The sequence below is a fragment of the Perna viridis genome, chromosome 4, assembly GCF_037379345.1.
Source record: "Perna viridis isolate PV_CMFRI_1.1 ecotype Kerala chromosome 4, ASM3737934v1, whole genome shotgun sequence".
NCBI classification, from domain to species: Eukaryota; Metazoa; Mollusca; class Bivalvia; order Mytilida; family Mytilidae; genus Perna; species Perna viridis.
Genome location: NC_142448.1, coordinates 10,824,601 through 10,848,162, shown reverse-complemented (window position 1 = coordinate 10,848,162; position 23,562 = coordinate 10,824,601). Strand labels below are relative to the sequence as shown.

At 34.2% G+C, this 23,562-nt stretch overlaps 1 protein-coding gene across 1 annotated transcript; it reads left to right on the top strand.

Annotated features, from left to right (window-relative positions):
- The first annotated feature begins 3,068 nt into the window (after positions 1-3,068).
- LOC148618823 (uncharacterized) lies at positions 3,069-21,721 on the top strand. The gene is made up of 25 exons (XM_088578080.1): positions 3,069-3,338; positions 8,026-8,169; positions 8,518-8,702; positions 10,434-10,554; positions 10,751-10,843; positions 11,106-11,169; positions 11,419-11,621; positions 11,868-12,269; positions 12,581-12,928; positions 13,224-13,418; positions 13,653-14,116; positions 14,407-14,872; positions 15,572-15,927; positions 16,351-16,498; positions 16,850-17,428; positions 17,625-17,821; positions 18,029-18,161; positions 18,293-18,509; positions 18,669-18,909; positions 19,188-19,641; positions 19,829-20,068; positions 20,282-20,482; positions 20,689-20,868; positions 21,207-21,249; positions 21,510-21,721. The coding sequence occupies exons 1-24, from the start codon at positions 3,138-3,140 to the stop codon at positions 21,210-21,212; spliced, it is 5,838 nt and encodes a 1,945-aa protein (XP_088434206.1). The 5' UTR covers positions 3,069-3,137; the 3' UTR covers positions 21,213-21,249; positions 21,510-21,721.
- The last annotated feature ends 1,841 nt before the right edge of the window (positions 21,722-23,562 follow it).

Genomic DNA, 23,562 nt, shown 5'->3' with positions numbered 1-23,562 from the left:
TTTTGGCAGATAATCATATTTTCTTTACTTCTACATAAAATGGTCATTGTAACTTACTGAATTAAATATTTTTTATGAGTTCTGCATAAAAATCCCCTTTTTGTGAAATGAAGGGGAATTCTCATTCTATTTAAGCTCATTGTCTTCTTGGAGCAAGGTAATAAACCCCACATGATAGTTTCAAGGCTATTAGTGTGAACACGCAGCTTTTAGGTGAAGTATAGTCTTCTTCAGTTTAAGCTTATGGTAGAAGCTCCATAACTAATTAAACTTAGTGAATATAGTATTGGAGCCTATAGGAAGTGTCACTAATGGTTTCGTAGCCTTTATGAACAGAGACACAAGTAAAGTATCGAATGTACATGCAACTTACCTTACCTTTCGTTTAGGCGAAAACACTTAATGTTTTGTGATTCATTGTTGTACATACAAATATCATATTTTTTATTGGCATTTGTCCTTATTTGGCTGAATTTCAAATAAAACATTAAAGATTCAACCATAAACCAGGGATTCTCAAGCAAAAATATGCGACTTTGGACTTATGACAAGCATGGATTTCATGATAAATTTGAAAATACATATACTGTGAACTTTGAAGCATGTGCATACATGTACATGTTGTCACAACATTTATGTCTTATGATTATTTTAACTTTGCGACAGGGTAATGGCTATAGTACAATGTCCTCTAAATGGATTATACTAAACGAGTCGATAAAAACAAACCATATTCCTTGTAAAAAATTCCAACGCTCAAAGCTGTCGTTAAGGAATTTCAGGCGCAACCGAATCTAAGATCGTTTTCCTTTAAAAAAAAATACTCCATCTTTAGTCGCCGAATGAATAGGACTATGGAAACATGGTTGTTACAGAATAATAATTTAAAGGAAACATCGTTGTCGAGGGCTTGGGCGATCAAGAATTTTAGAAAAAAAAAAGAGAGGGAGTCTGATTTAGACGTTTATAAACAGAGTGTACAATTTATCATTCGCTGTTTACTGTTTATAAGTTGTTATAAACTAACTTTTTTGGAGTTGGGGAAATTGATTTGCGCATTGAATTCATTGGAACAAGGACTGTTGTCATTTTTATGACAAGATAGAAATTTAAAATGTCAGGAATTTAATTTTGGGGCAGTCAATTACTTCTGTCTGCTTAAGGTAAAGAATGAATAAGTGAGCCACTGTATAGTTCAATTGGTTATAATCTAAATGCCAACACAAAATTCAACTCAATTTGGGATTTATAACATACAACTTCAATAGCCAAGGGTTACGGTCCCGCCCCCTCCCTATCTTCACACAAAAAAGAAGATAGGACAGAATCGTAATCCCTTTCTAGCGAAGATGATTTGAAAGATAGGGATCGGATCGGAAATAAGCCACTCAAAACTTGGAAACTTTTGATCGGTCTATATGAATTTGTATCAATTTTTTTGGCGACTTTTGGAACACTAGAATCAAATTATTGCAACGTACAAACTGTTGTTACTATTTCTCTTTTATACTACAACTTAAAGATATGATAAAATGTTACTTAAGATAAGTTAACTGCGTTCTTTATCAATACTGTTTACAATAAGAAAGCGCATCATATGCCTTTGAAGGCTGACTGTAATTGAATTCATGGCTGTATAGAATGTGAAATAAGGTTGAACTATAATAATAAAACATACACAAACTCGCAATTTTAGTCTTAAAAAGTTAGGAATGGTCAAATGAGACCTCTGATCACTTCCGAGTGAATTGCTTTTACAGACTCTTTTGTGATAAGTTGGTGAGCATGCTCAATATACACTTCCTCTGCGCATGCTCATCGACTACCCCACCATTAGCACAAAAGGGTCTATTCCCAAATCGGTTCGACCTAAAATGGCGAATTTAAAAGTGAATGTTGATAAAGGAAACGAAAATTGAAATGAGGCTTGGTCCTCCCGAACACCCCCACACTCCTTCCTCAAAAAATGCTTCAGGATTTGCTAGAACCATTGGAATGTTCCCTGTATATCTTTTATTCGAATGTCGCAAAAGGAGACAACTTTAGCTCCTTCATAAAAATGTCTTACCCGCGCAACGAATAACTGCAGTAGTCAAGATGAATGATAATCGAAAGTATGTAATTTAGGGATGTATACCAAATCTAATTATCTTGAATTTATATATGAAGGAATGAAACTTTATGATGTTCTAATCGTAAGGAGTTTATATAAATCTGTGAGTGGGACTTACCTGTTTTTATATCGGAAAACAATCAAACATTTTATACAAAGAAAACACAAATTCTTATTATTAAAGAATTGTTCAATTAGATATACATGTAAGTTTTTAGAGAAATTTTACATGATTTCATTCATATTACAATTCTAAATTTATAACTCAATTTCATTCAATGTCTAGATAATAATAAATTTTTAAAATGGCTTGCTTTTGGTATATAGGTAAATAAAAAAAAAATCAAAATTCAAGAGTGAAGAAATAATTTATGTTGATTAAACATAAAATAACATCAGTGCGAATGGTAAATGGTGGAATATATTTATCGTCACGCTACTTGAGGACATTTATTTATTTATTTGTTCCGCACTAACACGTACAATCGTGTAAATGTTGATCGATACTCCTGAGCATGAAAGCATTGAACCCTCTACGCGGGTGGTTCTGGCCATATAGAGCTCTTAATACTGTCCAAAATAAATGATCACGGATATCAATAAGCCAATCAAATACAGATCTATTGGCAGTGTTAGAATAATTGTAGTATAAAAGCTGATAGTACCCGGCATTTCATCTCAGGATTTGCTTTGGATTCGATAAGGTGTGTAACGTATATTCCAACCTCTTATACCTTTAATATATAATCCTTACCTCAACCTTCCAAACATGCAGACACTTTGTCCTTATAACCTTTTAAATCCATTGCAGATATATTCAAGTTATAACTAAACATATTTTTCATATTCGAAACCCCTCACCATTGGCGAAAGTTAGATATTGTTATGAGCAAATGAAAAAGAAACAATCCAAATTCCCCATCAACTTACAGCATACCTTGTTGGTTTTAGACTAAAGCTTCATCCAAAGACCAACACAGATTGTCCAGAGTATACCTTCGTCTCCTTGTAACTTTCGTTCAAGATGACGCAGGCACAGTTAGCGCAGGATCCCGACTTTCAGTACTTGGCCGTCGATAGGGCAAAGTTGCTGAAGGAACAAACCAAGGAATTTGATGGCAAGAAAATGTGCTGGATTCATGATGCCAAGGAAGGATTTGTTAAAGCCGAGATTCAATCTTCAAAAGGAGACGATATTACTGTCAAATGCATCGATTCAAACGAGGTACAGTACAATTCTTATTCCCTTTTCCCCTAAGCATATTTTACCTCTTAAGTACAAGCCTTTGTAAAATTCGGACAAAGTATAAAAAATATGAATATTAAGGTATGTCAAACCCCACCAATTTGACAATATACTTTCACCCAAAAAAGTCATTTCCACTTAAAATTGCCGCTATTAATTTTTTGACTTACCGGATATGTTCGGAAATTTGTCATTACAATGAGAGAAAAAATAGTCTTTTTTTAATAATGGAGTTATCTGCCCCTGAAATGTTCATTTGCATTTGCAAACTAAAACTCATTCATTAAAAACGATAAGCAAATTGTTGTCTTTCATGCTGATGGTACAAATAATGAAGCTACAATGTCAAAGCGATGTTATTTTCTGTCCCCTGTTAACTCGCTGCTAATTTCTTACAGAGACTGGTTTTGATATCGATGCATGTAAAGAAAATGATAAATATTGCCAAATGAATGCTTTATCATGAGATAAGAACATAAAGTACATCCTCCTCTATTCGTTAGTATATTGATAGACACATACTGTCTCAATTATCAACACCTAAGACAATTGGATAATGAAGTCAGTGAGATAGACAAGATTATTGGCACGGACTTAATACCAAGATAAACAAGACTAATTCAAGTTGCTAAATTAAAGACACATTTTACAAGTTTTATAACTATTGCACTGAATAGTTCTCAGCAATATTGTTATTTTAATGCGTTAACACCCAAGAATTTCAATAGTTTTATCTAGCAATGAACATTCTTTACAAATAATGCTAAAGTGCAGACGACAACTTGTTCATGGAACAAACGCATGTGGAATTGTAAGGATAGTTATAAAGCTATAATTTAAGGCTTTGACCTACAAAGTCATAAAAAAAGTTTAAGCCTTAAAACTGTTTTTATGTTATACAAGTATGGACACAGACTAATATTGCCCGAAGAGCAAATTTGAACATCCATACGTTTTGTCTTGAATGTGTTTGCATTATTATGAACATAAAAAAAAAAGTTTACTGATATCAATAATTGAATTATAGGTACGTTGATAAATATCCATTAACATATGTTACTTAATATTTACTGACATCAATAAATGGGGAACAAGTTCCACAATGGCTTGCCATAACCATAAGACAAGTCGTATACATATAGCAATGCTTCTTTCTTGAAGGTGTACTTGCATGGATGTGTTCAACTTGATATGTCATGTTAAGGATTGGCCATTTCACTTTAGCTTGATAAAATTCTGGACTCTCAGTTTTTTTTTTTAAATTAACAGAAACCAACAGAGTGGTATCTGTCAGTTACATGGATGGCCCTAATTTGAAAACGGTAGGGGTCATAAACTCAAAATTAAATAGGAGCATCCCTTAAGTAGTTAGTAAAATCATATCAAAATTTAATAACAGTTGACCAACCATGATAACTAAAGTCATCGCACGAAAACCAAGTGAATATGGACGACGACGACACGGACGCCGCCGATGATGACGCCGCTGTCAGCACCATATCAATATACAAACGCATTTTTTTTACATATATAAAGTCTTTGTTTTTACATTAGTCCTATTAAACAATTCTCTATCAAAAGAGAATAAAACTGTAAAACTGTAAAACTGTAAAACCTTCAGTCATGTACTCAACAGAAAACATTCAAAATTCTTATAAATCAAAATTATAATACCGGTATATGAAGGACTTTTAGGCTAAATCAATCGATACTGGCTCACAGCTAACACTTCAAAATCAATATTTCAACTAAATCTTGTATCAAACTATTTTATCAAATTCTAAATAGCCTGAAAATGTTTCCTTTACTATAGTACTTGTTTTGCAGTGTATAAAATACATCCAGAGGCACTGCCAGTATTATTTGGTTTCAGAACCAACATAACACGTATGTACATTTAGTACTTCACAACACTGTCATTAACTTCAGAATCTCTATTTCATTAAATCCTGTAAATCTTCTTCACAATTTAACAAAACGTAGTTATTTTAAGTGTGTCGTATTAATGTCTTGATACTTAATAAAATCCCAACCCTTTTAACAAATGTTCAAATACGAATGTGACTAAAATTATATTTGTATATTTTTATGTACATGTACAAACTTTACTTTATTGGCATGACGTCATAAACAAAAAATGTTTAATTCAAAATCATATTAATAGTTGTCAGTTCATGCAGTCTGACATATACATATATAGCAAAACTAAAAATCGTTGGAGCTCCTCGGGAATGTACTTACATGTACACCGTACTTCTACGTGTACATAATGTCTAGATGTATAATGTGGAGTCCCCGAAACTTCATATTACAGTACGTAATGGGCAGCTAATTACCCCAACTCAACAGATTCCTCAATACCACGTGTTTTGCAATATAATATCTTGCCAGACAACCTCTAGAACTGCTGGAGTAATAAACAGACAACCTCTAGAACTGCTGGAGTAATAAACAGACAACCTCTAGAACCCCTGGAGTAATAAATAGAACGTCCTATTAAGCCTAAAAATATGTTATGCTTCCGGTCATCCTACCGTCCCTCCTTCAGACCCCCTATCCAGAAGTTTTTTATTTGCTATTTTGAAAAAAAATATAAAGTCTGCGGATTGTCTTTCAGAAAAAAAGTAGAAAATAAAGACTTTCTATCCTAGATGGAAAAACAAAAGAGAAATATTGGTTGTTTATATTTACATTCGATTATAAACACACATGACGTGAGTGTGCTCTTGGTCGTGGATAATACCTTTTGAGATTCGGCACTTGAATTAAATATTTTTTGTTTTGACCACCATCGTCAAAACAAAAAACATCTCAAGCGCAGAATCCCAAAAGGGCCTAGGCCGTGGACAAAGTCTATGAGTTTCTGCATATTTGGTTCATTGTATTCTAAGTTTGGTGTCACTATGACTTATTCCATTTTAAAAATTTTAAGTAAAAATAAATCCCTACCTACCGACCCGACAAAATTTTAGAATGGTGATCGGAAACATAACATTATCTTTTCGGCCATGGAGATTTCTCATCAATTGATTGTCGTGCATTAAGTTGACCTACTTTTCTGTCTTATATGCACTTGAAGGTGTTGATTTTATTTCAAAAAAAATTTTTGCTGGATCAAAGATTCAGCAAATGCTGTAGGCTGTATAATATATAGCGTACAGATTACAAATTGGAACACTAGGTTATGAATCGACCTTTAATCACGTGATATTGCATTTAATGTGGTCACATGACAACTAATTTCCCCGAATATACCATGACCCACATTCACGGGTATGACTATGTCCGATAATGTGTAAACGCTACAATACTTTACACCGTCCGTGAAAGACCCAAATGATAGCCAAGGGCGTTAAGAAACTCCTCTGTCCGTCATGTATTATATTTAGCAGATCTAGTATATATCTTTAAAACGTACATCACGCGAAATATTAGAAGATATAACTAAAGTATATATAAAATCTGCATTAAATATAAATACTCAATTTTCTTAAAAGGTATTTACACAGTGTGTAAACTTAAATAACCCCTGTTAAAGCAGAATTGTTTTAACCTCTTCCAATTGAGATTATCATTTAATAGAAAAAAATATTGACTACTATGTTGTTAATAGTACACAGATGTATAACGTCGAAAACGTGTCAATTACTCTTAAAGGTAAATTATTCACATCGAAATCATGTTTAACTATGGTATTGAAACGCAATTATAAAAAATATTGAAGTCCCCTTTTTATATCCCTTTTACTTGTATAAGCTCCCTTTCAACATTGAGTGAGGGTACTGCGGGAGTACATGCATTTCATCCATATTTTAAATTGCTACTGTGATTATTATATAAGGTTTCACTTACTTTTAAGAGCTTCATGAAAACGCTGTCGACTAAGGTATTGAAACAACAAAACTTCGCCATTGAAATAACCTCTCTTGCGAATACCGTTTTAAAGAAATCCCTCAGTCGGTCATGATCATATGCAAAGAATTGAGTATATATTCTTAGCTACACCAAGTATAGGAACAGTCAGCTGATCGTCAGCGTCACCCATATCGTGCGTTTGATTGTTAACACTGCGTTACGGAAGACTTCGGGGAATTTTTGTGGTTTATATCCGCTAAGACAGTCAAATTATATCCTCGAAGCTACGTTGTCTTAGCTTTATAATAAACGAAATGAAGGGTGTAACGGATATACAGAAAGTGCTATCGTTTTCAGCTTAATTGTTATAGCGTTATTGAATAAATTTAATACCTAAAATGTGGTATAAAATGCCGTATGATAAATAAATAATACTGTTTTAACAGTATATGTAATAAAGGATTAAGTTTATTATATTCTGTAAAAGTATTGACTATTGTAGTGTTAGTTTTGATAGTCATAGAATTCTTTATTTGGATTTCCATTCCGATATAATAATGTAAATGTAATTGTCAACTGAAAGTTTTGTTGAGAATCTAATTTTGTGGTTTTATAGAATCACAAACAAAGCCCCTCAAATGATACAACACTATCAATTAATCATATACCTCCCTTTCACAGTGTTAGAAGTAACTGTAATAAATTTACACTCGAAATATGTTTTTTTTTGTGGCCAATATTAATAAACTCCTTTCTATGTACGTGTTCACGTGATTAGAAAATTATTAATAAAATTCTTATTTAACTACAGAATAGGACAGTAAAGAAAGATGACATCCAACAGATGAATCCACCAAAATACGAAATGATTGAAGACATGGCCAACATGACATACCTTAACGAGGCTTCAGTACTCCATAACTTGAGAGCTAGGTACACCAGTCAGCTCATTTACGTAAGTTACTCCTTGAAACAAGTGTACAGCATATCGAAATTTGTAATAGATATAATTGGTATTTTTATTAATGTATTGTTTTTTTTTCACGTAAGAACAAAAAAGATCGTTTAAAAGGATTTTTTTTAATGTTTTTTCTTAATATTGAAATGCAAACTAACATCAACGATAGTTCTGAGATCTTTAACCAACATTTAGGTCATTCAATTAGAAAATATTAAAAAAAAAAAAAAAAAAAAAAAGAGCAAATGTGCGGACTTCAGACCGATTTTTGCCCACTGATTTGTAATGTGTCGTGCATCATAAAACGAAAAAGAAATGACTTAACACTGACCTTATTGATTACAGACCTACTCTGGACTTTTCTGTGTTGCTGTCAATCCTTATAGACGTCTCCCAATTTACACTGATAGCGTCATTGCCAAATACAAGGGAAAGAGGAAGACAGAAATGCCCCCTCACTTGTTCTCTGTAGCTGACAATGCTTACCAATTCATGGTTCAAGATCGTGAAAACCAGTCCTGTTTGATTACGTAAGTTTAGAGAGTGTATAAGTGGATTTCTCTCATTTTTAATATTTTTTATACCTGACCGGTGTTAGAGAAATAGTTCTCTTTTCTACAGAGACCCGAGTTCTCAGACGCTGGTACATGAAGGTCGAAATAGAAAGGGGCTGTGTGATTGTCTCGCAATTGTCTATAAAATCTCAATACGAATACGAATACGAATATTTTATTAAATAAGTCATCAGACACATAAATGTGCAACATGAGAAATAATATATACAATCATTAAAATTCAGTTACATGAATAAACAAAAGATTAAAATTCATTAACAAGACTAAGTGTATAAACACACAGATATTTAAATTACAACAATTTGCATACCTTTTTTTACAACGTGAGAAATATTAGTTAAAGAGTAATCAAGGGAACCAAGGTTATAGCGGTAATCAAAAGAATGTAATCCAGGGACAAAGACCAGACATAGAAAACAGACATACGCAACAAAGAACATATAGTAACTAAAATCATACATACCAAGTAACAAAAGAAAATGAGCAGCTCGGACTCCACTAAAAACTGGGAGCATGGACCAGGTCCACCGGTAGGGTAAGCGTCCTCTGCTTTTCTAGAAACACATCAATTTTTAATCATGATTTTAAAATTTCAGTATGACAAAGGGGAGAAAACCTTTCTTTTTATATTGAAATCGTTGGTAGTAAAAAGGAATATGTTTCCCTCAAAAGTTTAGTATCATTAGTATTTTGACATAAAAATAAATAGTGAAATTCATCCCCAATACCATTAAAACATAATTTACAAAATCTGTTCTCCCTTATTACATTAGCCCATTTTCCAGTTTCAAAGGGTATATTAATTTCATTTGTTCCTAGTTTACACAGCCAAATCCTTGCAAAATAATTTAATCTTAACAAGTATGGCTCAAGTTTTCTGTTTTAAAAATTGGTAACAGTCACCTATAGATTGAAAAAAAAAATGATCTTGCAAAGTTTTCTTCAGTTCATTCCTTATAAATTCCGAACTTAAATTGAGTTCATCTGTGTTTAATAAATAATTCAATCCAGTTAAATTGCAAAGGTCTTCAATGTGGTTTAATCACATGAAGGAAAAAAATCCTTTTTACTATTTTTTCAGATTCAACCAAATTCTAAATACTTTACTAGATAACTTGTTAAGCCAAAATCTGATCATTCTGACATCGATATGAACACTTAGAGGAGAACGGCCCAATTTGTCATAAACCATGTAATTAGGTGTGCTAACTCTAATTTCCAAATTTGGTTACAAAAACCCAAAAGAACCCTTTCAATATCAGAAACATTTTAGAAACCCCAAACTCCACAAGAATACGTCAGTATCGGTAGAACAAGAGTATCAAATAATTTCAATTGTAGAACAATTTAAAATAGAAAAGTTCGTATTTGTCTAAAAATAGCAAACATTGCTTTCTGGGCTTGCTGAATGAGTCTAGTGTTTGCAGAAGTAAAGCTGCCGTTATAATTAACCAATATAGCAGAAATTATTACTCAAATCTATATTTTCACTTTTGATTTTAAAAGGGAAATTTTTCCTACTTTTCGTTTAGAAAATATAGCAATTTTAGTTTTCTGAATATTCCAGTCATCACAATAATTGCTTAAGGCATTTATAGCATTAGTTAGTTACATGACACCTAAAGCTTCAACTTTAAGAGTTTATATTATTGGTAATAAATACTTAATGTATGTATGTGTTTGCAGTGGTGAATCTGGTGCCGGAAAGACTGAAAACACAAAGAAAGTCATCATGTACTTCGCTAAAGTTGCTGCAACTCTTGGAAAGAAAGACAAGGATGATGAAGAAAAATCTGATTCAAAGAAGGTACACACAATTTTAGCTAATAAGACATATTAATGTATTGTTATTATCCATTTTATCATGTAAATAAAAATTTCCTATGAAACTAAGAGAATTAGCATACTAAAGCAATACCAAAGAAACTCGATGAATCAAAGTATACGTGCGTCATTCAATTATAACACATGTTTTCATAATGGTTATTTTTTTTCAATATTAGGGTTCTCTCGAAGACCAGATTGTGCAGGCTAACCCTGTGCTTGAAGCTTACGGTAACGCCAAGACAACCCGTAACAACAACTCTTCTAGATTTGTAAGTACAATATTTTACGAACATTCATGAAACCAGTTCATTTATCATTCGCTGCACAACTTTTCTACTAGTTTCTTTCGAGATATAGTTTAACAGCAGAACTAAAATGAACGAGGACATTCATGTAAGCATTCCTAAACATAACTATTTCTAGATTGCAGTTTTGTTTTAAATGTTTACCCTTATTAAGATTAAAAAAAAACGTTTCTTTCTAATTCCTTAGTCTTAGCTTTTTAAAAAACATTTTCATTAAACCTTTCAGGGAAAATTTATCCGTATACACTTCGGTCCCGATGGAAAAATTGCCGGAGCTGACATTGAAACTTGTAAGTATTATTCCGTGCAAGGCATTTCCACTTTCCTACTATTTTGAACTGCTTGTAAGAGCCTATTTTTATGTGACAATTGATATCTCTAGGAGCGTTTATGGAAGTGAAATCAAAATAAATCTCAAAATCACCTCAATTTTGGATCCAAATTCATACAAAACTACTTCTACGGTCTCATATTAGTGGTCAACGAAAAATGCTACATTCTCTACACAAGTATATTCATGGATGTCATTTGTCTTCTAGATCTGCTTGAGAAGTCTCGTGTCACCTTCTGTCTGAGCGCTGAGAGAAACTACCACGTTTTCTATCAGTTGTTGACTAATGCTATACCAGAGTATCACGAGATGATGTTGGTTACACCAGATGCTGCATTGTACACTTTTATCAACCAGGGAGCTCTTACTGTCGACGGAATCAACGATAGCGAGGAAATGAAAGGCATGGATGTAAGTAGTGTTTTCAATATATTAAACAATACCAAAGATTACCATTGAGTGCAGATATTTGGCAAAAACATAATTTTTCTTTCGACATGGTTTTATTTCTCACACTTAGCTAGAGACAACCAACATTAAGCCAAACGAACTATATATATACAAGTTAAACGATTAAAAACCATCAATATGATGTTTGAAGGAAGAAAGTTAAGAAGCTTCCAGAGGTTATATTTCTTATTTTGTTTCTTTCTTTAGGACGCCTTTGATGTCTTGGGCTTCACATCTGATGAAAAGAAGAGCTGTTACAAATGCACAGCTTCCATCTTACACATGGGTGAAATGAAATTTAAACAGAGAGGTGAACAAGCTGAGCCCGATGGCACTGCTGAGGCTGAGAAAGTCTCCTTCTTGTTGGGTGTCAACTCAAACGACTTCATTAAATGCTTGGTCAAACCAAAGATCAAGGTCGGCACAGAAATTGTCGCCCAGGGCCGTAACAAAAACCAGGTCATGAACTCCATCAACGCTATGGCCAAATCTCTCTACGATCGTCTCTTTGGCTGGTTGGTAAAAAGGGTAAACCACAGTCTCGACACCAAAGCTAAGAGAAACTACTATATTGGTGTGCTAGATATTGCTGGTTTCGAAATCTTCGATGTAAGCACCTTCATTATATTATAATTGATATACCCAATTAAGTCCTGCATAGCACGGTTACATTGTAGTTTAAAGACCATATCACGAATGTAGGCCGACTGTTTTCACTTATACCTATTATATTTGTTTTACACGGAAGTAGAAAGCAGGGAATACATAATTGTCTTGACATGGCTTGCGTAAGGTTAAACGTTTTCAAAACAACTAGAAATATTCTTCAACTTTCTAATGTTTATGATACCGGTAGATTGGAATCGCAATAACTGACCCAAAAGTAAGTTTTGTTTATAAAATTTGCCTTTGTCTTGCAGTTCAACACTTTTGAGCAATTGTGTATTAATTACACCAACGAGCGACTGCAACAGTTCTTCAACCATCACATGTTCGTCTTGGAGCAGGAAGAATATAAGAAGGAGGGAATCCAGTGGGAGTTCATCAACTTCGGTATGGACTTGCAAGCCTGTATCGAACTTATTGAGAAGCCAATGGGTATCTTGTCCATCTTAGAAGAACAGTGCATGTTCCCCAAAGCTGACGACAAATCCTTCAAAGAAATGTTGTTCTCTAACCACATGGGAAAATCTCCTAACTTCACCAAACCAGGAAAGGCAGCCAAAGGAAAGAATGGTGACTTTGAACTTCACCATTACGCTGGTAGCGTAAGTAAAATGTTCATATCTTGTTCTATTTAAGCGTTGAATTTATTCATATTGATTGGTGATGACATTCCTTATTTCGATAGTTGTCGATATTCTAAGTAAGTAAATGATTTATATCAAAATGACTTATCAACTTTAAGATTTCTAATAGTTCAGTAGGTACTCGTATCTGAATAGTGTCGTGTGATGTAAAGTACACGTACGGTAGAAAAAATAACTACACATTTCAATTCCAAGAAATAGCGATCATACAAGTTGAATTTAATTGAATTTTATATGATTATTTTTGATACAGGTACCATACAACATTGCTGGATGGTTAGACAAAAACAAGGATCCCATTAACGAGACTGTCGTCGAACTTTTGCAAGGATCCAAAGAGCACTTGGTTGTTACTTTATTTGCTCCGCCTGAAGGTGCTGAGGCAGCTGGTGGCGCCAAAAAGAAGAAGAAGTCTTCTGCTTTCCAGACCATCTCCGCTGTCCACAGGGTAAACAGATTTCATAAGTTCTTGAAATATCTGGAACTTAACTGGGCAATACATGGATGGTTATTCCATGTTAGAAATGTGAATGTTTATGATTTCATGCGTTATATTGATTGGGTGCAAGTAACACCTTTCTCATACTGACTTACATATATATAATTCCATTTTGGTAAACCTTATTTTACTACATGTAAGTACTTACCTTATATCATATAGTTTCTTGTGTCTGTGTTACAGGAGTCACTGAACAAGTTGATGAAGAACTTGTACAGCACCCACCCTCACTTTGTCAGATGTATCATTCCAAACGAAATGAAACAGCCTGGTCTTATTGATGCTGAATTGGTTTTGAACCAGCTCCAATGTAACGGTGTACTGGAAGGAATCCGTATCTGCCGTAAGGGATACCCAAGCAGAATCATTTACGCAGAGTTCAAACAGAGATACTCCATCTTAGCTCCAAATGCTGTTCCACAGGGATTCGTTGACGGCAAGGTTGTCACAGAGAAAGTTCTCCTCGCTCTTCAGTTGGACCCAGCAGAATACAAACTCGGAAACACCAAAGTCTTCTTCAAAGCCGGTGTCCTTGGTAACTTGGAAAACATGCGCGATGAGCGTCTTGGTGCTATTGTATCTATGTTCCAAGCTCACATCAGAGGATACCTTATCAGAAAGGCATACAAGAAACTCCAGGACCAGAGGTAAGAAAGTTGTCGAAATGTTATATAATAAAAAGGAAGACATTACATACGTCACTTATATACTGGTGGCTCATTGAAATATACCATATCTATGGAAGATACAAGTATTGAAATATTTTAAATCATTGGCGGAAGCAAGGAGGTCTGGTCGAGAAGTCCCCTTTTTTGCTTGAAAAACCTGTTAAATTTCTACATTTTTTAAGTAGTTTTATACTTAGTATAATTCGAAATCGATAAAGCGGCATCACTACCACATGCTCAAATTATTGAAAATCATTTTTTTACTACAGAGTCGGCCTGTCTGTCATCCAGCGTAACATCAGAAAGTGGCTCTTGCTCCGCAACTGGCAGTGGTGGAAACTGTACGCAAAGGTCAAGCCTATGTTGAACTATGCCAGAGAGGAGGAAGAAATGCAAAAGAAAATGGAAATGATGAAAAAGATGGAAGAAGATTTGTCTAAAACTGAAAAGATCAAGAAAGAACTCGAAATCAAGAACGTCGAATTGTTGGAGCAGAAAAATGATCTTTTCTTGCAATTACAAACACAGGAAGACACTGTTATTGATCTTGAAGAGAGAGTTCAACAGCTCGTCAACCAGAAATGTGAGTTTGAGGCCCAGATGAAGGAAATGGAAGAACGCCTTTTGGATGAAGAAGATGCCGCTGCTGAGTTAGAGGGTATTAAGAAAAAGATGGAGGAGTCCAACCAGGAACTCAAGAGAGATATTGAAGATCTAGAAACCACACTGGCTAAGGTACAAAACATACATAAAACTGAAATAAAAATTAATCATTTGTACACGGAAAAGTAAGCAACCACGTAATTTAGCTATCTATTACACCCCAATTGCAAATTGGGTGGTATATAGTGATATGGGTGTCTGTCCGTCTGCCCTTCCTTCCTTCCTTCCTTCCGTTACACAGGAGGAACTCATCTCTAATCTGTAACTTCTCCTACACCACTGAAAATTTATTATTACGTTCCCATTTTGCAACTTGTATCTTAGATTTTGTTCCAAATCAATTTAGGGGTTTCACAATGCAAAACATGGACTTTGTCATTTGTAAATATGGGGACATGGAGACATCCCTTATCCATTACTCCTTCTAAAACACCACTGAATAAAATTAAATGAAACTTTTACATAATCTTTGTTTCATGTTCGCATTGTGCACCTCCAATGTATGTATGATTTTAGTTACTTTATGTTCTTTGTTGTGTATGTCTGTTTTCCATGTCTGGTCTTTGTCCCTGGATTACATTCTGTTGATTACCGCTATAACCTTGGTTCCCTTGATTACTCTTCCAACTTTATATTTTAACCCAAATCAATATGGAGGTCACCTGTTGGTTAGTAGGGGTATCAAGTTAGTGAGTATTGTTTTTCTAGTCTTTTTTGCTATAATTTGACATGTAAACTATCATTAAGCATGATTTTATTGAATTAACATAGGCTGAACATGACAAAACAACAAAAGACAATCAAATCAAGACTCTCCAGGGTGAGATGGCGCAACAAGACGAGCATATTGGTAAATTGAACAAGGAGAAAAAGAACTTGGAAGAATTGCAAAAGAAGACAATTGATGATCTTCAAAAGGAAGAAGATAAGGTTAACCACCTCAATAAAGTTAAGAACAAGCTGGAACAGACTCTGGACGAGTTCGAAGACAACTTGGAAAGAGAAAAGAAAATCAGAGGAGATGTCGAAAAGGCAAAACGCAAGGTTGAGCAAGATCTCAAAGCAACACAAGATGTGGTGGAAGAACTAGAAGGCAATAAGAGAGACCTAGAGGAAGCCAACAGAAAGTAAGACGATTTAAAATGATACTGTCCCGTTAAGTGTTTAGGTTATATGGTCTCTCTTTGCAGAGTCCTAATTTTTTGCAGATATTTACTGATTTGTCAGTAGAAATGATGGTAATAAATAGTGTGCAGACACTTAGCTGATCTTTACTCTGTTGTTGTATGTCTACAGTTTATACATTTGGTCTGATCATCAATTTTCGTGATTGGTCAAATAAAAATATATATATATATATTAATTTTGGTTGAACTTGAACAAAATGGTCTATCAAATTTTCTCTTCTATAAATAGAAAAAAAATGAATAAACCAAACTTACAACCAATTGAAATATGAAATTCTAACAAGTTATTTTTGTTGACAGAAATAATTACCTAAAAGTAATTAACTGAATGTTTTTAAACGATGTTTGATCAACAATTTGTAGGAAAGACGGTGAAATAAACATGCTCAACTCCAGAATTGAAGAATGTGAGGGTGTAAATGCTCAACAAAACAGAAAGATTAAAGACCTCTTATCAACTATTGATGAGTTGGAAGAGGAACTTGAATCTGAGAGAGCAGCAAGAGCTAAGGTATGGACTACCAAGCAGAAGCACTAAATCACACGATATTCATACTGATTAAAGTCCCACCATTCTGAATTAAAAATAAAAAAGCCACGAATAACGAAACTAATCTTCCTTACTCGAAGACAAATACTGTACCTACACATTTTGTATATCATCCAAATCTCTGAAAACCTTCGGAATCACTGGCAGATGGCCGTACAGCAGTCTTCTATAATACATTTAATACTAATGAAGAATCTTTGTGAATCATTATATGATATGAGAATGTAACGTTAACATATCTATATAAAATGAAGACGCTGAGAACTTTGGTGTGTAAAGAATCTACATTAATTTTCAAATGTGTTATTATAGGCTGAGAAACAGAGATCAGAACTGTCCAGAGAGTTAGATGAGATCAGTGTTCAACTGGAAGAACAAGGCGGAGCCACACAGGCTCAGGTCGACTTGAATAAGAAACGTGAGCAAGAGTTGATCAGAATTCGCCGTGAAATGGAAGAGCAAACACTACAAAACGAGTCTCAAATCGCTCAGCTTCGAAAGAAGGCACAAGACCAAGCTAGCGAGTTAGCCGATCAAATTGATGGTTTGAACAAAGTTAAGGCAAGACTCGAAAAGGAGAAAAAAGATCTTAAACGTGAGTTAGATGATGTTCAAAGCCAAGTACAATATTCCATGAAAAACAAGGGCGTCTCCGACAAGGTTGCCAAGCAGATGGAAGTTCAGATCTCTGAAATGAACAGCAGAGTCGAGGAAAGTCAGAGGACCATTGTTGACGTAAACTCACAGAAAGCCAGACTCCAGAGCGAGGTTGCTGACCTCAACCGTCACCTGGAAGATGCTGAACACAACATTGGTGCTCTCACAAAAGACAAATCATCTATCAGTCACCAACTTGAAGAAGCAAGACGTAGTCTTGAGGACGAGACAAGGGTAATTTACCATTTCTTTAATAAAATGGAATGTTTGAGTACAGTATTATGTATTAATGTACACCTAATACACATACTTCATATTAAATTAACTAGAATCAACATAACGTACAGTATATTAGTTTTGAATAACTGGAGATAAAATTTTCCTTTAATAAATTTGTTAATTACGGTTATTTTATTCACTTTTTTTACAGATGCGCCAAAAACTGCAGAGCGAGATCAGAAACATGAACGCTGATGTCGATGCTTTCCGTGAAGCCTTTGAAGAGGAACAAGAATCCAAGAGCGACCTTCAGCGCCAATTGTCCAGAGCTAAGAACGAAGCCCAGCAATGGAGATCTAGATTTGAGTCTGAGGGTACATCTAAGACTGACGAGCTGGAAGAAGCTAAGTTAGTTTTTAATAAAACAAATCGGCATTATATGTTATTATTACTATTATAATCATAATTATGAACTCGTGATGTAGATCTTTCTTTTTTTTTTAATTTTGTGCTGTTCATAGTCTAGGTTTTGAAATATTACAACAGTAATGTACATTGTAATTGAATTTAAAATACAGTTCGTCTAAATGTACATTTGTATACTATGGATTTCAGGCGCAAATTGGCTGCCAGATTGGCTGAAGCTGAACAGAGCGCAGAAGCTGCTAACGCCAAGGCCAGTGGTTTGGAGAAGGCTAAAAATAGACTCCAAGGGGAGCTCGATGACCTGCTGATTGAAGTCGAAAGAGTAAGTCGCATATATTCATTTGCAAAAGCATTAAATCTATTGTTTGATTTGAATTCGAAAGACTTTACTTGTAATCGTACACATGTGAGATGAGGAAACATTTATTTTCATATGATTTTATATTTCTTTAGTCCAACGTCAGCTCAAGCACACTTGAGAAGAAGCAGAGACAGTTTGACAGGACGATCCAAGAATGGACTGTCAAGGTTAAAGAACTCCAGAACGAGGTTGACACAGCTCATGCCGAGGCTCGTAGCTATTCTGCTGAACTCTTCAGATGCAAAGCTCAATTCGAGGAAAGCAACACCTCTATTGAATCCCTCAGGAGAGAGAACAAGTGTCTTGCTGGTATGTCATGATATATAAGGTTTTGTAAAATATAGTTTACTTAAAAACATATGCTCCATGAAGACGAAGAAAAGTTTATAAAGAACCTGTTAAAATGATACAAGGCCATAATCATCAAAAGCGATATGTTTCCAAACTAATACATTTGTTTTATTTCAGATGAAATTCGTGAATTGACCGACCAACTTAGCGATGGTGGAAGGAACGTTCATGAAGTCGAAAAAGCAAAAAGACGTCTCGAGATGGAGAAGGAAGAGCTCCAGGCTGCCTTAGAAGAAGCTGAATCTGCTCTTGAACAAGAGGAGGCCAAGGTGATGCGCGTGCAGTTGGAAATTTCAACTGTTAGACAAGAAATCGACAGACGCATCCGTGAAAAAGAAGAAGAGTTTGAGAACACACGGTAATACTTAGAAGTATTTTCTTAAATATGACATTGGAAATGATTCGGTTGAAATGGACGAATAAAGATGAAAACTTGGCGTGTTTAGTAGTGGTCTTAAATTGATGTAGCTTAAACCGTACGACGAAAAATCATAATTGATTAATTTGAAATTGGAACCTAAAGTCGTGAAATGACACGTATCAGGGGAAAAATTTGAAAACAAATCCGAAAGCAAAATGGAAGGAATTTAAAAAAAAAAAAAACAAAAAAAAAAAAACATACTTTTTACATTACAGTCGCAATCACCAGAGGGCTCTTGAGTCAATGCAGATTAGTCTTGAATCTGAAGCTAAAGGCAAAACCGAGTCCACCAGAGTCAGAAAGAAGCTTGAACAAGACATCAATGAGTTGGAAATGGCACTTGATTCTGCAAATAGAGCCAAGGCTGAAGCTGAGAAGACGGTAAAGAGATATATTGTTAACATCCAAGAGATGCAGAGGAAGGTCGAGGAAGAATCACGTTTCCGTGATGAATCACGCGAATCATATGTCTTAACCGAGAGAAGATGCAATGTCCTCATTAATGAGATTGACGAAGTCAGATCTGCTTTGGAACAGTCGGAGCGAGCAAGAAAAGTCGCTGAGGGAGAACTCTATCAAGCGCAAGACCGTATTAACGAGCTGTCTGCCCAAGTTAGCTCTGCACAAGCTCACAGAAGGAAGGTTGAAGGCGATATGCAAGCCATGTCTGTAAGTACTAAAACATTTGAAAGGGACAATGACTTATCGAGTAGTAAATGATTACGCATTTATCCAGGACTTCAAAAAAACTTTCAATATTTATTAAACAGCTTCGAGTATTATTACTTTAATATTTAGTTCAAGATTCAAAATTAAATTGTAGAAATACCGAAGTACAGTTAAGGATATATTTCAGGCTGACCTCGATGAGTTGCAGAGCGAGATTAAGAGTGCTGATGACCGTGCAAAGAGAGCACTTATGGATGCTACCAGGATCGCTGACGAGCTTAGAGCTGAACAAGAACACAGCGCTCAGATCGAAAAAATGAGGAAAACGTTAGAAATTACCATCAAAGAGTTGCACATTCGTGTTGAGGAAGCCGAAACCAGCGGATCAAAGGGAGGCAGGAAAGTCATTGCTAAACTTGAACAAAGAGTTAGTTATTGTATTATCTACATATTATCATTGAAAAATTGTCATATAACATCAACACAAGACGGGGTGATTTTTAAAGGTGTAAATATTATGTAGCATTCTTAACAATATTTCCATAGAATTCGAATTCAGCATAATCAATACTAGGTTACTTTTTTATAAGTTCTTTTTGAAAATTGTTTACTGCATCTTCTTACAATCATTTACTTCTAGGTGCGTGACTTAGAAGGTGAACTCGACGGGGAACAACGTCGTCATGCTGAAACACAGAAGAACATGCGCAAAGCCGACCGCAGGATGAAGGAATTGGCATTCCAGTGCGACGAAGATCGCAAGGTTCATGAAAGACTCCAGGACATGATTGATAAACTTAACGCAAAAGTCAAAACATACAAACGCCAGGTTGAGGAAGCTGTAAGTATCAGTCCTCCCATTGTACGACGGCTAAGTTCTTAACACATGGCAAAGATGAATGGCATAGACAATTGAACTACCTGGATTTAGGAAAATAAGAAAAAAATACTTTTAGTATAATACTTTTAAACTAAAAAGATTATTTCTCGATTTATTTAACGAAAACTATTCAAATGTTAAGTTATCTTTGCTTTGAAAAATTACAGGAAGAGATAGCTGCCATCAACTTGTCTAAATACCGCAAAGCTCAGAGTGAGCTCGAGGATGCCGAGGAACGTGCTGAGAGTACAGAAGCTTCTTTGACAAAACTTAGAACAAGGAACCGTAGCTCAGTATCCACGACTAGAACTGTCAAAAGTGTATCTGTGAGCAGAGCCAGCCCTTTTGTGAGTCATAACCCTAGTTTGTTAACAGATGATATAGACTGAAGTCTGTATTCTGTAGTGAAATGGACTAACAACTTAAATAAGAAAATTTAGTAAATTTTTAGTTGCTCATTTTTCTTTTGTGATATTTATAATTGATTGTAGACATTGTTGAAGTATTGATAACTTTGAAAAATAGTTGTCAATTACGAATAAAAATGCAGTATATATAAGTATTTAGTAGCTTTTTTTCATACATGTTGGAATGGTGAACACTTTCAGATAAATGCGTAGTAATAACGATTAAAGAGGTATGTTTTTACATTTAAACATCTGATACATTTATTACTTTTTTACAGAAGTAAGATGGAGGCTGTTTAAATAAACTGAAAACCGACAAAGGTAAGAACAACATCTGTTTAACTATTGAATGGAATTCAATTAGGAATTGATACCTAGTCATTGTATTTTGCGACGTTTTTTTTAATTGCTGAAATATACCATATTCATAGGGGAGAGGGAACTCAGTAATTCAAATATACCTGTTCAAATTCGTATAAGTGTTGGTTACATTAGTAACAGCATGAATATTTATGCATTTTATTTTCTTGAATTAAAACCTGAGACTTATTCAACCTACTCAACATTTTATTGTTTTGCAGATTGTGAAACGGGAGATAATTATATTTTACCTTAGCTGATGTAGCATAAGTGAGGAGTGACCAGGACGATTTAGGTATAATTACATGTGGAGTGAACTATTTATTTGGTCCTTACTTACTGAATTTAATCAACAGATCATTGTACATGTAACTATGTTTTGTCAGTCCGTATGATCTTTTCAATGTTATGTTACGGATGTCGATTTCCTTGAATACCATGCAATTGATTAAATAATTAACAAAACCTGATTCTTTTTATATTCAAAAATATTGATACGCGTCAATTAATCCATATGCATAGCAAGATGCAGTAGTTAAAGGCTTAAAAGAACAACAAAAATTATGAATTGCCATAAGGTTACTATGAAAATAAATTCACTTAACCAAAACTACTAAGCAAACAAAAGGTTGAGAATTGTAAAAATACAAGATCGAACCAAATGGATAAACCAAACCAAAATATCAGAAAGATCAAACAAATAAGGTTCGTAAACACATGAAGGATAATCTTGAAAATACAACTGGTACGGCGACATTTAAGAATTCTAAAATCAAGAGATTGAAGAAAACAAATGAAACCAGTACACATAAAAACCAACGGAAACTGAAAAAAATACAGAAAACTAAAAAATGAAACGAGGAACCAATACTTCACCACGAACGAAAAACAAACAATATCTTTGATATCTATTTGATCGTAATTTTGTATTTCATAACACGTTAGGTATTTTATAGGAAAATATTATGCCAAGTAAAAAATGACAAACGTAATAAAAAATGGTTTTCTTTAAACACAACTAACGTCTATCATTCCTTATAACCGGTACACCCAATACAACAACATAAGCCATTCCTGACACACCGACTACTCTTATCATGATACTGGTCCACAACCAGAATATCCATATTTCTCTTTTTTCAAACAATCACTTCAGGCAGCGGTAACAATTATATCTTCAATGAAAAAGAAAAGCCACATAGAAACTTCATGTTTTTAGCGAATTACAAATAATTGTTAAGAAGAGTCTGACTATTAATCCAAGTAATTACATTTCAATTAAATTCGTGCAACCAAATAAAGTATAAAGCAGATTAGCTGCAAAAACCACTACTTAAATTTAACCCAAATGGTAATTCGCTATGTGGTATATGTAAAGACAAGCCAAAAAACTTCAATAAAGATCGATTCATATGATAAAGACAAAGCAAATTGCCACAAGCAATACAACAAATAATTAAATTTTCAGTATTGTCCGGTGGAACCGGAAAATCTACAAAGTACAATAAATGATTCTTTAAAGTAAGGACATTTTAATTTAGGTAAGACCGACAAACTACTGCTAAATATCTACAAATTAAAATACTAAATCAACAAAATAGAGAGGCATTTCTGAATTCAAAGACACGGCAAAAATGTGAAAATAAAAAAAGACGATCCACATATGTGAAATAACATAAAAATTCAAAATTAGAAAACCATGACAGTTCACAAATAACGGGTACAGAAAGCAGGTGCAAAGGAAGGAAAAACATGTCACATTGCAATTGAGTAAAATCCAGTATGTATCAAGTTCGTGATATGACTTGGCATATCAAAAGTCACCAAAAGGTGTTTTACTCAAGATACCTTATTGATTTTTAGTTTATTTGAAACAAGAAGCGTCAAAATATTCTTTTCTTCGAACCAAATTATTTTTATGGTTAGCAGTGTACTGTTTTGTATAAAACGTGTGAAAAATAACACTGATTCGTTGTGTTTATGTTTTTGTTTTTGTTTTGTTTTTGTTTTGTTTTTGTTTTCTGTTTTGTTATGTTTTTTGTTTTTGTTTTTGTTTTTTTTTTCGTTTTATTTTCAACAAAAATGCGATGTATTTTCATTCATTTAAATAATGCTTTCCTCCCGGACGGCTGTAATATAGTTTTGAAACGTTTGTGCATGAATTGTCATCTTCAATTCAAAATTAAAATTTTATATTGTAAATGTGCTACTTAGAGTGAATCCGCTAGTAAAGAAATTCGCTGTGATGAAGCGATTACGTTATTCATTGTTTCA

Coding starts and splice junctions, on each gene's coding strand:
- LOC148618823 (XM_088578080.1), top strand. CDS start 3,138: ATGACGCAGGCACAGTTAGCGCAGGATCCCGACTTTCAGTACTTGGCC. Junction 12,270..12,580: donor CTGGTTTCGAAATCTTCGAT/GTAAGCACCTTC, acceptor TTTGTCTTGCAG/TTCAACACTTTTGAGCAATT. Junction 18,510..18,668: donor AGAGAACAAGTGTCTTGCTG/GTATGTCATGAT, acceptor GTTTTATTTCAG/ATGAAATTCGTGAATTGACC.